At 44.6% G+C, this 15,468-nt stretch overlaps 2 protein-coding genes across 3 annotated transcripts; one reads left to right on the forward strand and one right to left on the reverse strand.

Moving 5' to 3' along the window:
• Positions 1 to 1,762: 1,762 nt before the first annotated feature.
• glrx3 (glutaredoxin 3) lies at positions 1,763 to 3,412 on the reverse strand. Its single transcript, XM_070965924.1, has one exon. It carries the CDS (start codon positions 3,400 to 3,402, stop codon positions 2,425 to 2,427), a length of 978 nt encoding a protein of 325 aa, XP_070822025.1. The 5' UTR covers positions 3,403 to 3,412; the 3' UTR covers positions 1,763 to 2,424.
• A 33-nt stretch (positions 3,413 to 3,445) lies between these two features.
• On the forward strand, positions 3,446 to 14,466 carry bag6 (BCL2 associated athanogene 6). Of its 2 annotated transcripts, none has more exons than XM_070965922.1 (25): positions 3,446 to 3,569; positions 5,082 to 5,169; positions 5,267 to 5,384; positions 5,829 to 6,043; positions 6,172 to 6,243; positions 6,326 to 6,448; positions 6,546 to 6,760; positions 6,978 to 7,110; positions 7,290 to 7,490; positions 7,585 to 7,798; positions 8,132 to 8,182; positions 8,375 to 8,727; positions 8,810 to 8,882; positions 9,021 to 9,376; positions 9,852 to 10,116; positions 10,245 to 10,414; positions 10,569 to 10,622; positions 10,966 to 11,074; positions 11,202 to 11,326; positions 11,836 to 11,970; positions 12,319 to 12,375; positions 12,485 to 12,709; positions 13,284 to 13,391; positions 13,483 to 13,629; positions 13,893 to 14,466. In XM_070965922.1, the coding sequence occupies exons 2-25, from the start codon at positions 5,089 to 5,091 to the stop codon at positions 13,986 to 13,988; spliced, it is 3,696 nt and encodes a 1,231-aa protein (XP_070822023.1). In that variant the 5' UTR covers positions 3,446 to 3,569; positions 5,082 to 5,088; the 3' UTR covers positions 13,989 to 14,466. The 2 variants fall into 2 exon arrangements, with proteins under 2 accessions (XP_070822023.1, XP_070822024.1); XM_070965923.1 differs by having other exon boundaries at positions 7,585 to 7,666.
• The last annotated feature ends 1,002 nt before the right edge of the window (positions 14,467 to 15,468 follow it).

Below are 15,468 nucleotides of genomic sequence, written 5' to 3' on the forward strand. Positions count from 1 at the left end.
TCCTCAGAGTGCCTCTTCATGAGGCCTGCTGAGTCATCCTCATGCTGGAGGAGGCAGATGCTTTTAGACCACTTCGACAAAACAACAATTATAGAAAGTTTATTATTATTGGCCAGTAAGCTTAAGTGCTACAACCTCAAGAGCCTGTTTTGAAATATGTATAAGCGGAGCGTTGCTAATTTGTTTGAGTTCAGTCTGTCCTGACTGAAGAAGTCCCACAGGCTCTCTGTCAACACAATCTCCCAGGAATCATTAACCGCTTGTTTGAAGAGAACGGCGAATTTTTGACCTCCTACGCTAGTGTTTGTCTATATTCATTGGGATTTGAGAAACAGAATTGCTGACACAATATGCTATTTGCTTTGTCAATCATTCAATCTTTTAGCTCATAAAATGTCACAATAGTGAAATTTCACACAGCCGAAGTTAACGAACTCAAATGACTTGTTTTGTCCAAAACCCAAAGGCGTTTAGTTGAATATAAGAAACAAGGAAATCAACAAAAGTTCACATTCAGGAACCTGAAAGCAGAACATTACTGTTATTTTTGCCTGAACATTACTTTAACTATTAATCACTTATCAAAATAGTTGCAGATTATTATTATTTTTATTCGCTAACTGATTAATCGACTAATCGTTTCAGCTCTAACATTTGAGGTAAAGTCATAAACTGAGATCAGGTCTTGTTTTCTCCACCTGCTTCCACAAGGTGGTGTCAAACAACAAGCTTGTCTGCGCACGTATCACCTGTACGAGCTGAAGTGAATGACACACGGTCAGGTGACGGGACTTTACCGATGAATCACGCCTGAAAATGTTTGTATTTTTGTCTTGATGGAAAAAATTGACATTACAGACCCAGATCACATGATGCAGTGTAAAATATCTGTTCCTCTATGTGTGCTACAACTTCCAGTTGGTGCACACTTTACTGTAAATATTTCTCTAATATTATGAGATCATTTGAGTCTCACAGCTACGACTGCTCTCTCCACCTGAGAAACATTGCTAAAGCATGAAGGTTTCTAAATCAAAGCGCGCTGAAAAACTGAGTCGTGCCTTTATTTCATGCTGACTCCAATGGCCTCCCGATAAAAAACACTGAGACTTAAGCTCATTTAAAACTCTGCAGCTCGGCTGTTAACCAGAACCAAGAGGAGAGAGCATGTTAGTCCAGTTTTAGCTGCTCTGCACCGGCTTCCTGTAACATTCAGGGTTGATTTTAAGGTCCTCCTCCTTGTATGCGAAGCCATTGATTTCTCTTGTATTATAGCTGATTTTATGCATTCTGTGTACTCTTTATTCTTATTCTTCAGTGATACTGACTTTCCGTCTTATGTTAGCCATTCTTTATTGTATTTTCATCCCTTTTTACATTTATTTTCTATCTCTGTTTTTATTCTTTGTATGTGAAGCACTCGGTGCATGCGATGCTTTGTTGTAAAAGCACTTTGAAAGGTGCTATACAAATCAAGTGTATGACTATTATTAAAATGAAGTGAGCAGAACAACCAGTTTCCCTTCTGACATGCACAAAACTACAATATATTTCTTATATTTGATTTTTGGTGAGACTTTGAGGGCAGTTAATTCAACTCTACTGACATTTTGCTGTGTTTATGGTGACAGACACACAGCATATTTTGTTACTCTACAGCAAACTATGCAAATTCAACAGCTTCTGGTATTACATGTTAGGCTATAGACCTTGTTGTATTCCTGTTTTTGAATACGGAAGTAAGACCAAATGCAACACCAAATCTTGTGTTTTTTTTAATAGTTTAATAGAGTTATTGATGAACAAAGTAACAATAAGTGCCACACAGTTAGTTCTAAGTATTTAAACCAGAAGGATACATGGACATAGTTAAGTTTTTCTGTCTTTCAGGTGAACAAAGGGTGAACAGGACGGCATGAAAAGTCAGAGGCTGCGCCAGCTGGCAAGTAACTGTTAACTAAATAAAAACCAGTTCTGATGTGTGAAGTTATGAATACTTGAAGGACAGATGTAGGACACCAGATAATATGAACTAAAGCTAAGTTTATTTCCCAGAGTCTGACAGAGATGGCTAAATTCAGGCCAAGCACAGGGGTTGCTTAACTTTCGCTGAAAAGATTTCTTAAGATGTAATTTCAAGAATTACTGAGAGCAAAACCTTCAAGTGACCCCGATGAAATTTCAGAATGAAAAACAAGTCGATTCTCATTAACTGCAGTTTCTTTAAACAGAGCATGAACCTGTCCCAATGCTACAATAGTTTGGTTATAAGTGAACGATTTCATTATTAAATCCAATTTCTCATTATAAGCTGTTAATTGTACTTCCTGCTCTGCTGTGTAATGTTACATCAGTGACATGGGGCTGATCTGGGCATGTGCAGTAGCTCCTTGTTCCCCCTCTCTGACGGCACTGCAAATCCACCTACGACTCCCCCTTCAGCGTTGATACCAGCTCTCCACTCTCCTTCAGCTCCTTCAGTATGTCCAAACCTCCGATCAGTTCCCCTTTCACGTAGAGCTGGGGGTAGGTTGGCCAGTTAGAATATGTCTTGAGCCCCTGACGCACCTCTTCATCCTGCAGAATATCAAAGGTGTCATATTCCACCCCGGCAGCATTCAAAATCTCCAGTGTCTGCCTGCTGAAGCCACATCTTGCAGCCTCCTTGTTGCCCTTCATGAACAGCATGACTGGGCTCTGGTTGATGATGGTCTTCAGACGGTGCTCCAGGGTGACAGTCTTTGGGCAGGTGTTCTCCAGCTCTCCAGTCTCAGCCAGCTCTTTCACTATGTCCAGTCCTCCCACCAGCTCTCCATTCACATACAGCTGAGGGTAGGTGGGCCAGTTGGAGTAGGTCTTCAGACCCTGTCGCACCTCTTCGTCAGACAGGATGTCGAAGCTGCTGAACTGGATGCTGTGCTCCTTCAGCAGGGCCACTATCTGCCGGCTGAAGCCACAGCGGGGCTCCTGTGAGGACCCCTTCATGAAGAGCATGCAGGGGGCCGCGTTTATCAGCTTCTTTAGCCGCTGGTTCAGATCTGTGGCGCCGCTTTGCGCAGTTCCACCGGGACTCCCGGTGACCGCCAAGCGCTGCACCTTCTTGGTCAGCTCCGGAGCATTTGCCCCGTCCAGGCGGTCCACCTTCTCTCCTCCCTTGAAGAAAATGAAAGTGGGAACAGAGGCGATTTCATACTTCTCCGACACCTCTGGCACCGCTTCCGCTTCTAGCTTGACAAACGTGGTGTGCGTGTGCTCCTTGGCCAGCTCGGCCATCACGTCGTTCATGGCCTCGCACTGAGGGGCCCATGCCGCCTGGAAATGCACAACGGTCAGGCATTTTCCAGCTTTGGCTAAGAAATCTTCAAACATCTGTTGGGTTGTCGCCTCCACGAGATTCGCCATTTTTCTTTCCCCTGTGCAGCGATTCCGGTGTCGGCCTGACGTCATATCCGTCAGTCTAGTAACTTCTGGCAAGTACCAGAGCTTGTACTCGGAAGTCATTTGCATGTTATTTGATGATAACAAACAGCTGCATACACTGGATAAGTTGAAAGAGTGTGACTTTTAAGGTAACCGTTAACCAACACACTATAGTCTTTGTGAAAATGCCGTATTGTCTCTAATATGATAAGCTTGTTGTTACGTTTAGTTCATTTAGCATTAGCATAGCCTCCTCAGTAGTTAGCTGGTCAAAGTTAGCTTCGGTGCAAACGTCTGCTTGGTTTCCAGATCAAGCTAAACTAAATCTTGCTCGCAAGCCGATGCTAACTATTTGTAGCTAGCTAGCGCTATCCGCAGTGAGTCTTAGCCTCACATGTCCCTGTTCAGACTGTTGAATTAATGTTAAAATTTTAGGTACTCGTGCCGTTGACCGGTCCGACAGGATATAGCTAACTTAATTTAGCTAACGTTAATCCTCTTAGCTGTTCGTAAACTGCGTTAACAGTAAGATGCTAACGTTATCTAGCGAGGGAACTAAACAGATTAACGGCATCAGCCAACGCTAGCTGGTCAGCCTCTGCTACTATACTCTGTGTTATTTACACGGTTTTTGTTACGAAATGTACACATGGCTATTTGCTTGATCTCTCAGAAACTGCTGTTCTTACTACTGATAATAACTACGGAACATTTTGACAGTTTGTGTTATTTAATGTGATTGTTATTTGTAACGCTGACGATTTCGAAGGTATAGCTTTATCATTTGTCAGTTATTTATTTCATATGATCGAGTTGTTTAGGCTCGAAAATGTCACAATGTTGTGATACAAACACTACCTTTTCATATCCCAACGTGCTGTCTGCAAACTTATTGTTTTGTCTGACTGGAGTCCAAAAGCCAAAGACATTTAATTTGCAATGATATAAAACAGATAGGAGGAGCGAATCTTCACACTTAAATAGATAAACCAGTGAATATCATAGGTTTTCCTCCTTCATATGTGACTTGAATGATTTATTTATCAGTTGTTGACAAATCAGTTTCTCTTGATCTTTTAATCAAGACAAAAAAAGTAATAGATACACTAACATGATTGTTCAGAAATTGTGCTAGACTTTTTTATCTAACATTTTCTGTATTTGTTTTCAGGTAATGAAAACAAAATTGACAGATTAACTGAGAAAAAAATGCTGGTAGTTGCAGTTTTGCATCAAATTATCAGATGGAGCTAATCAGTTTGACTTCTATCCTGGCCAGTATTACTTTATTAGTGATATAATGTATTTGTGTATGTAACAGCTGATAAGTACTAAGAAATGTCAGTATATAAATGACTAAAGATTTGTTTTAAGTTATTATAGACAATGTGTTCATTACAGTGTTTGTCCACCAGACAGCATTTTATTTTTCTGCTGTAAAATGTCAGTCGTAATCACAGTTCATTACAGATAAGTGATCCTTGTCAAAAAGATTCATGTCAGGTGTTTATACTAAGAAACAAATACCAGCTGACATAATGTTATCCAAAAACAAAACAAAACAAAACAAACAAAAAAATCAAATATCAATATGGGCTTTAGCCTCGCATATCCAGTATCAGTTGGACAATAATTGCTGAAACGTGTTGTTTTTGATACAGGAACACCATGGAGGAACAAACTGCAGACATAGAGGTGACGGTCAAAACATTAGACTCCCAAAGCAGAACCTACACTGTTGGTGCTCAGGTAAATTCATCAGTTCATACCGCAAACCGTCGGGCAGATACTCATTTCCAGTCACCTTTTGTGGTAATCTCACATGTCTGTTCCATATTTTTTGTAGTTGACAGTGAAAGAGTTCAAGGAGCATATTGCGCCTTCAGTGGGTATCCCAGTGGACAAACAGAGGCTGATCTACCAGGGCAGAGTCTTACAGGATGAAAGGACTCTGGCAGACTACAGTAAGTAATCAAGGGGTCAGTTAAAGTGGTGCAGAAGTTGACATTATCTTGTTTCAAGGGCAGTTACAGATTTGGTTTTGCATTTTTTCCCTGTTGGAATAATGCTAGTGCAGGTCCTTGTTTGTTTAGCATTATGTATGCATCAGTGTATTTTCTTGTAAGATTTTCTGCTACTCTTGTGTTATTTATAATGATTATTGTATATTACAGTCAGCAAGTTTGGTCTTGAATGCCCATTTGAACTCTAAGAAACAATTTCAAACGAACGGGCTCTCACTCACTTGTGTCTATCAGTGTTTGGTACTGCTGGCAAAAGTAATTGGATGTAACTTTTAGGCCTCCAGCGTTGTAGAAAACAGGTAGAATTTCTTGTTTCTCAAAACAAAAGTCAGCAGACTGTAATATATGTACAGACGTAACTGTAGTTCTGTGTTGTTGTCTCAGATGTGGGTGGAAAGGTGATACACCTTGTGGAGCGGGCGCCCCCTCCTCCCTCCCAGCCAGGCTCAGGATCAGGAGGCACTTCAGCTGACAGTGGGCCCTCCTCATCCTCCCAAGGAACATCACAAGTGCCTCCACATGATCGCAACGCTAACAGCTACGTAATGCTCGGCACCTTCAACCTCCCTGTTAATATCATGGACCCCCAGCAGATACAGGTAGGTTCGCTTTGTGACTTCTTTAGGGAACCTCAGAACAAACTGTTGGCACTTGAGATGCATTGTGGGTAATGCAGATGTCAGATTTTGGCAAGCCATCTTGAATCCAACATATTCTTTTCTTTTAGATGTCAGTTCAGCAGATGGTGTCAGGCATGGGAGAGAATGCCAGGAATGCCAGAGTCACAACCAGCACTGGGGTAAGATACTGTTCCTGCTACTTGCCTACAATCACACTGAGTGTTACATTGTTTTGCTGATTATCGCCTTTTTCTTTTTCAGAGCAATGGGACTGTGAATGTGCACATTGATATGGACCAACCAGTGCAGAGCGAGCCTAGGCTGAGGCTGGTGCTGGCTGAGAACCTGCTGAGGGACATCAATGATGTTATCCATAGAATGGAGGTGAGAGTGCAGCCCTCAGATTACTCCAGTAGCAACGCTCCAGAGAAATCGCTGCCTTATCAATAACAAATTCTAACCATCTTATGTCTTTTTTCAGAGTCGGCCCAGCGACTCATCCTCCCAAACAGAGACAACTTCTGCTGCTGCTGCTGCTGCTGCTGCTCCCCCTCCTCCTCCCTCATCTTCATCTACCACTTCTACTCCCTCTCCCTCTGCCCAGCCCATGGATACCTCCCCGCCTCCAACGACTCCCCCACCTCCACCCACCTCTTCAGCGCAATCTGAGGGACCAACACCCCAACCTGGACCCAAGTGAGACATCTTCTCTTTTGAACATTAAATTAAGCAGATTAAAGGTGCCTCGGCAGGAGTCGTTTCCACTCGTGTTTCTATTTCTATTGAAACATGTAAATGTCTTTCTGTCCTTATACGTGCTGATGCTGTGTCTGTTTCATTGCCGTGACCGCTGACCATTTTTGTGAACAGCTGTTGTGATTGATTGTAATCAGCTTTTCTTCCTCCCCCGCAGTCATCCCAGCCCAGCTGAGTTGGCAGAGATGCTGTCTGAACTGCGGAGGGTGGAGGAGAGGCTGCAGCCCTTCATTCAGAGAGCTCACACCATCCTGGAGACAGCCACCACCGCAGAATACAACAATAATACAGTAGGACTCAAACAGCCAAATAAACAATGATAATAGATATTCTCATCTAACTGCTGACAAGAAAGCAAATACTCATATTTACCAAAATATCACCTTTTTTAATGCATCCAGTGTATTTAACGTAGCATATGTAGTTCTCATTCAAAAAGTTGCTCATGCTGGTTTGCTTTTTGCCACAGGAGAGGGAGGACGACCAGCGCACTCTCGTCCTGACATGGGAGTGTCTCCGTCTCCTTGGCAACGCCCTTGTGGCCCTCAGTGACCTGCGATTGAACCTCATGAGCCCGGTGCCCCGCCACCTACATGTGGTCCGGCCATTTTCCCACTATGCCGCCCCAGTCAATCTTCCTGGAGCCGTGCATCACCACATCCCAGTGCAAGTAAATGAAGACTAAGATGTATATTTTAGTTGGAAGTTATTAATGTGAACCTTTAATGTAAGAAGACTGACTGTGCTTCAATCTTCACTGACAGATGAACCTGGGGGCCACGATGACTAACAGCACAGAGGGACAAGCCACGACCGCCCAGCCGGCCAACCAGTCGGAGCAGGCAGGTCAGGGACAGACCTCCCCCCCACAGACTTCCCCGTCCAATCAGCAGGCTGGACAGGGACAGGCTGGCCCCCGGGTCATCAGGATCAGCCACCAGGCATTCCCGGTGGTCATGATGCAGATGAACGCGGACGGTGTGTTGTCCCCTACCTGCCACTGATTGAATGCTCCACCACATCCAAGCTGTTTGTGTGTCATGTTGCTGGGCAGCAGTGTATTGCAGTTGAATGACTGCACATGAAACACTACCTCATCCTTGATTCACTGCTGCCTCAAGCATTTGCTGTGTGACCTTTGAACTTATCTGATTAACGTGCTCAAACTTCATGATTTTCTTTCCCAGTGTTGTTGAATTGTGGCTTTATTACAGCAAACGCACTCGTGTGGAGAGGAACACATCAGCAGTTATTTTAGGGTTGTACTGGGGAGTTCAAACTGTTTGTGTCTCTTTTTGTGTGTATGTGCAGGCCCAGGTGCAAACCCTGCTGCAGCTGGACAACAAATGCCTGGACAGCCAGGTACAGGCCAGTGGACAGTCTTTATAGTCTAGTCCCAGTCTAATCATGTAAAGCCCCTTAAGTCCAGTTCATCTTTTTATCCGACTTGGAATAGTTCAGTTCATTGAAACACAGTAATTCTGCCTCATGCTCTTTGTAACTCCATTTTCTGCTGATAACAGAAGTAAATTATGCTTCTGTTTGCTCCATCAGGTGCGCTCCCCCCTGACTTCATGCGGAACCTCATGCAACAGATCAGCCAATACGCTGCTGCAGTAGCTACTAGCGCTGCCACCACCAATGCCAGCGGCCAACCAGTCCCACCCCAGCCCACCCCTCCTGGCTACAGCTCCACCGCCAACTCCTCAACTACCACCACAGGTCCTAACACGCCCACCACCACCCCTACTGCTCCCCCGCCACCTCCCCATACTGGCCCCCAGCCCCAGGCCAGGGTTGTGTTCACCCGACCCCCTTTTGCACCCAACATGCCCCCCCCAGCCTTCGGCACCCGTGGAACCACCATCAATGTGAGGGCCGCCATGCCAGGCCAGCATCCAGGACAGGTGGGAGTAATGCTTCCTGATCTGGTTCCTATTTTTGAGACTGATTTGTAGACTAACCCTAACTAAAAATGTTGCTCCACAGGCTTTCAACCCTGCTGCTCTCAACCAGATGATTAGTGGATTGGTGGGGCAGCTTTTGCTGCCAGGACAAATGGGTGAGCTTTTCCAGATATTGAATTTAGATTTGGACTTCATTAGCAGCAGTTTCCTGTAATTCTAATATCTTAAAGGTTAAAAAGATTGATCAAGCGTTGCTGTTAATCAGTGATATTTCAATTTTTTTTTTTAAACAGCAGGTCAAACAGTCACATCCTCCTCCTCATCCACATCCACATACACACCCTCCTCTTCCTCCTCCTCTCAGACCTCCTCATCCTCATCCTCATCCTCCTCTTCCTCCTCCTCCTCCTTTTCTTTCTCCACCTCGGGTCCAACACCTCCGCCCACCGCAAACACTACTGGCCAGCCGAGCCAACCTGAGAGCAACAGCAGTGAGTCCCAGTCCCAGGAGATGCCCCCAGACCTCAGCCAGCTCCTGGGTTCTCTCCTGGGGGTAGCCGGGGGGGCTGGTGTAGGGGCCCCTTCAATTACTGTCACTACATCTGGAGTCCCAGCCTTCATCCAGGGTGTGAGTGAATTCATGCAGCAGGTCAGTGTTTGAATGTTTGACTCCAGTGCTCTTAATAGATTTTGCATGAAAACTGTGCATGTATTTGGATATGACTCACACCTGAATTTGAATATCTGTAATCCTCTGTTACCTGCTAGGGTTGGTACGTTGATATATTAAAAATGTCCAACTGTCCACCGTCTGCCCTGCAACCGCTGATATATTTGCACAGGTGTGACTGTGGTGCACAGGGTGGTGGGGGAGGAAGTAAATTAACTCAAAGTGTCAAGAAAGGAAATATTCTTACACCTGTTTTCTGTGTGAAACAGAAAAAATAACCACACACCTTCTGAATTCAAGTTCATCTGTTTCACTGAACTAAAATGAACTAAATTGCCGTGGCCGTGACTGTGGCTGTGTTATCCATGTCGTGTTTTACATTTAAGAGGAATCACTTCCATTTTAAGAGAAGCAAGTAATATTAACAAATCCTCCCTCCTCATTTCATTGCTAGGCCCAGCCCATCTTCACTCCACCCCCGCCTCCCGCTGGCACTACTCCTGCTAATGCTGCAGGGCCCAACCCCAACCCCACGTCCACCCCCCCTGGGGCAGCCGAGGCCCTCAACCCGGAGCTGTTCACAGGCATCGTCCGTGGAGTCCTGAGCACCATGATGGGCTCTCTGGGTCAGACCCAGAACGACACAGAGAGCATCGCCCAGTTCATGCAGAGGCTGTCCCAGGCGACCAACATCTTCATCAGTCCTGAGGATCCTACTGGTAAACACCAAGTATACAAGTACACGATGCTGTCAGTACAGCCGCTGAGGGCAGCAGATTATGATGTAATTCCATCAAGGAGAATAGCAGAACATTGATCTAAATGTCGCTCCTTTTGTGGCGCCCAGGGTTTTTCGGAGAGTTGCTGATGTTGGTGTGCCAGACGTTCACCATGTCAGACCTGGTAATGCTGCTTCATGGCCAGCACCAGCCCCTGGGTCGCATCCAGCCCCAGCTGTCCCAGTTCTTCACCCAGAACTACCTCAACGGCAGAGAGCCCACCGATGAGAACATTGCTGTCAGTACCACTCACCGGTTTTCCTCTAAATGATGTTTGTCACCTTGTAATGAAGAAGCACAGTTGAAAGAACAGCAACTGTTTTCGTCTTCTTCTCCCTCCATGTGCCATCATTATCTTGTTTTCCCACATGTCCTCTGTTTCTGTCCCTCAGGCTGCAGCTGACAGTCTTGTCAACGAACTGGAGGAGTACATCACCGAGAGCTTTGTAAGTCCTCGATGTCAGCTCCTCCTCCTTTATGATTAAATGTAGGGCTGCCCCCTAAAAGTCGATGGCGTGAGTCATCAGTCAAGAAGACCTCGTGCCAGCTCACATTTTGCATCGCTGCGGTGTTTTCTTTGTTTTAGCTGCATCACTGTGCAGACATGCAGCAGCAACGGCATGGCGGGCGGTAAACTTTACAACCTTGTCCGGTTTGACAGATCCTGATTTGGGGACAGCCCTAATTTAATGTTACACAACATTTATTTACACTGTAATTTGGTGTGCGTATGTGTTGCGGTGTAGCTGTCAAATGCATTAACGGTGTCTCTTTGTTTCTCTCCTGCAGAGAGAGTCTTCAGTCACGGTGTTGGAGGGCGTTGACGTCACTCAGACGAACATGTCCTTCTTCAGACAGCAGCTGCAGCAGATTGCCACACACATTCTGCGATGCACCGGTAAACTTGAAGAGGATCGTGGTGATTGGGTTTATGTGTGGATGTTTTGGCTCAAGCTGTTTCTGTGGGACTTCTAGGATGTTTTTTTATTTGCTAGTTTTGTAATATCAATATTTTTCTCACCCAGATGACTCATTCGGGCCCCGGCTCCTGCAGATGTGTAACCAGGCGCTGTTTGAGTGTCTTGCCCTCAACCTGCACTGCCTGAGAGGAGACCAGAGAGCCCTCACTGCTGTCATCAACCACCGAATAGTCAGTATACCGTCTCTCAATAATTGATGCTCTAATTAATGTAATTAATGCTCTCTGTTCAGCAGACAGTACACTCCAGATGTTAGGAATGGACATTCAGTTTAGTACACTCACGTCTACTTGCACTAGGCATCAATGCCAGATGGTGGTGTTCTGATGAATGCAAACAACAAAAACATCCTCAGTCAAAATGTGATTATTTTGAACTATTTTTTGGTCTCAAACTTGCTATTTTGCTCTTCCAAAGACAAATTTAATATGGAGTATTAGTGTACTGCCTGCCTGTAACACACAACCTCACATAAAAGCAAAAAAAACCTGAATATTTTGCGCATGTAAACATAGTCACTGTAGATTGCAAACACACTCTTACTCAGAATGACTAGTGTGTCCTTTAATGTTTCTGTGACGCTTGAATGGTCGCGTAAGGAGACAAAACAAAAGCAAACTCAGGAGAAACAGCTGCGATATCTGTTAAGTAAAAGCTTTATTTTCTCTTGTGGTTCCAGCGGAGGATGTCCAGTGACATCAGCCCCAGTCTGGTCAACTGGATGACCAGCATGATGACAATGAGGCTTCAGGTCATTCTGGAGCACATCCCCATCACACAGGAGCAGATCCAGAACTACATAGTTCACACGCAGGTAATGGACCAGCTGCCTTTTTTAACATTTATTTTACCCTTTAGCTACGGCTGCCTCCCAGAATATGGATGAAATCAAACCTGGAAGCCTCACTTACATGATGTAGCTGCTCTTTGCTGAGGATCTGTTACTCAGGAATTTAAAATTTAGTTTCCGTAATTGTAGATTTCAGTCTTGTTTTTCTGTGTTTGACGTTGTGATTACCTTTTCTTTTCTGCAGCACAGAAACGTTTAACATGTTGCATGCAGAGAGAGGAGTCCCTCCTATCTGATGGCTGTTACATAACCTGTTACTTTGGCCGGCACGTCTGAAATGGCTTGTAAATATTAGATGACATTCTTTCACAGAGTGATCAGTCTTCTGCACCTGGCACACAAGAGCCCGAACGAGCACCAAGTGCAACGGTAAGCGTCGTGTGACTGTAACGTCCCTTTCAGGTGAACTCAGTTTGACATTTTAAGCGCTGCTTTGCATTTTAGTTCACTCATTTCACGTCTCTCCACTTCTCCAAAGATCGGGGACACCTTCTCGCCGGCTGCAGCCACCACAGCAGAGGAGGCCATGTCGGTGTCACATGACACCAGGGCGTCCTCACGGGAAACGAGGGTGTTGCCCGGGGACCTGGGAGCCTCGGGAGGAGCCGCACCACTAGGGGGCGACATGGCGGCGGCAGGAGCTGAGGGAGGGAGTGAGGAGTCAGCTCGAGACTCGGAGGCCTGGGCGGCTGCTGTTCCCCCTGTGAGACCCCCCCCCCAGTTTACTGTTTAACATTAAGCTTTTATTTGTTTTTCCAGGGAGTCGTCACGTCGTCTCTGCGGCTCTGCCCTGCTTCACATTTACAGCGTCCTTATTACTCTGTGGACAGCTCATTGTATTATCCAGTTTTTATAGGAACAGTTTCCTCTGTAGAAAAGAGATGAAAAATGAGTCTGTGGATGATTCGGAGTAACTGTTTCTGGAAAGGCACGCTGACACTGAATGAAGTCTTTCAGCTTAATGTTCTTTCTTTTAGAGGAGTCTGTTTAAAAACATGTTCATATGCTCATTGAAACTAGATCCTGACCGAACAACAACAAAATCTCCAGCCGTCGTTATGTGTAAACATGAATTTTAAACTTTACCCAAAACCAGTATGAGGCATTTATAGTCAAGTCCAGCAGGTGTTTTCCAAAGTGAATGTTTTTAGCACAAAATTCCCTCTTTGTGTTTCCCTGCTGAGCTGCAGCAGAGGAACTGTGACACAGAGTATCGTTTGAAGACAGACATGTGAGCCTTCCCTTTGAAATATACCTCTTCTGTGTTTGTGTTGTAGGAATGGGTGCCCATCATCAGGTGTGACATGATCACCCAGAGGAAGATGAAGGCTCAGCCGCCGTTGTCCGACGCCTATTTGCACGGCATGCCAGCTAAACGCAGGAAGGTAATCTCATCAGTTCAAACCTCACTTATTCCGTATGAATGTCACTCGTCCTTACCTGCTTGAAAGTGTAGGTCTGTGTGTGTGTTTTCAGACAGGGCTGGGGGGTGGAAGCCTCCTCTCCCTCTCTGATGCAGTGAGCCAAGCAGCCAGGACGGCGGGAGTGAGGCCCATCACTTCAGCTGAGCAGCTGCAGGATGATCTGGAGACCCAGGAGCTGAAGGAAGCTTATGCAGAGCAGGTAACTAAAGCCTTGATCACACGTATACAGAGATTTTGCAAAACTAACATTTTCCTCTGTGTTAGGGCCTCTTGTTCAGGTTAGCTTAAGCTAGGCGCCTTGCCAGAAAGGTGTTCAATAACTACACATAAACAATTAGATACTGTTGTTGAAGTTACTAACCTCAGTGCTCAGAATGATCTTCTCTGGTATTTGACTTTGACAGCCGTCTGGCGTGCAGTTTGTTCGTCCCACCGTCATAATAACCCGTTTTTTTCCTTTAGGTGAAAGCAGACGTCAAGAAACGAGTGAGGGAAGACCCAGATTTCAACTCTCAGCAGTTCCCCAACGCACACAGAGCCTTCTCATCAGACTCCTAATGGAATTCTACTGATAAGAAACCTGCATCTTTTTACATCTTCATTATTATTTCTTGGATCTTCATTCGATTACTCACTGAAGCTTCACTCCCAAACTGCCTTTTAAGCAGTTAGCAGCTCTCTTGACTAATTGCTTAGCGCTAATGTGACAACTTCCCCAGTGCCTATTTATTTCTTTGTGTTTATTTTGGTCCAACTTCTGCTGAGAGAGTGTTCCTTGTTAAAAAATGTGTTATATCAGATTTAAGTTTGACTGAGTCAGGTCACTTTAATTCTGTTTGGATACACGTGTATGTCTGTATTTCTTTGCCCTCTTATCCTTGTGTTGCTTTGTTAATATGGAGCCTGAATTGTCATTATGTAGTGGACTTTTGCCTTCCTCTCAATACTCTGGAGCGCAAGAGTGTGCTTTCATGTGATAAACATGCTGTTTGGTACATGAATGTACAGTAAGCTTAATAAAAATCTTGATACAATCAAAGAATATTCTTTTTGAGTCTGGCCAGTTAGCACATAAGCTCACCACAGGCATCAGTATTGACACATAAACGTCGAACATGCAGCGACATGAAACGTTTGGCCACCCTGGTCAGATATTCTGATACTGTGAGTAGCCGAGTGAGTAAAAGATGGCTTCATTTCCAAAATTCATGAAGCTAAAGATGACACGTTTCTTTAATGTTTTAAACATTTTTTTTAATCCATCTTTTTTAGTTTGAAAATACCAAAAAAGGAGAAGGGCCTTTTGCAAAAGTTCGGGCTGCTCAGTACTTAGTTACACCACCTATGGCAAGTATGACTTCTTGTAGCCAGCTGAGTCTTTGAGCTCTTGTTTGGGGGATTTTCAACTATTCTTCCTGAAAAAAAGCTTATAGTTCTGTGAGATTCTTGGACAGTCCTGACCCCTGCACATGTTTTGAGGTCTATCCACACATTTTTGATGATGTTTAGGTCGGAAGACTTCAGCAACACCTTTCTCTCTGGATTTTGAGGTATGTTTCAGGTCATCAGCCTGTTGTAGGAGCCATCCTCTGTTGGTGCTTTTTTATTATTATTATAACGCACTAATCTTTGCTTTAAATAAAAAAAGCAAATGTTTCATCTTTTGGAGAGCAGTTCATCTTCTACTTCCTCTACTCGCATGCCACTGAATTTAGAAACAGCGTTGCTGTTGCGTAGTTTGTCCACCAGAGAGCGCTGATAATATTCCTATCAAATGTCAGGGATCTTGGTGGATTGCTTTGTTCTGCGGTGACGTTAAAAACCAAACTTGGCAATAACTTATCAGGCTGTAGTTCAAAACACTGCTATAACTAAGCGGCCTCTGGCATTTTGAACGTTTCTAGTTGTGAATAATCAACTTTAACAGAGTGATCTGTGAAACTGTATTGCTCTACTGCTGCCATCAATCATAGTTTTACCATGATCACCGATCCTTTCCTTTCCTGATACAGATTCTGTGAACTCACCCTTTTTTCCA

This window comes from Chaetodon trifascialis, chromosome 7 (assembly GCF_039877785.1).
Source record: "Chaetodon trifascialis isolate fChaTrf1 chromosome 7, fChaTrf1.hap1, whole genome shotgun sequence".
In the NCBI taxonomy this organism is placed as follows: Eukaryota; Metazoa; Chordata; class Actinopteri; order Chaetodontiformes; family Chaetodontidae; genus Chaetodon; species Chaetodon trifascialis.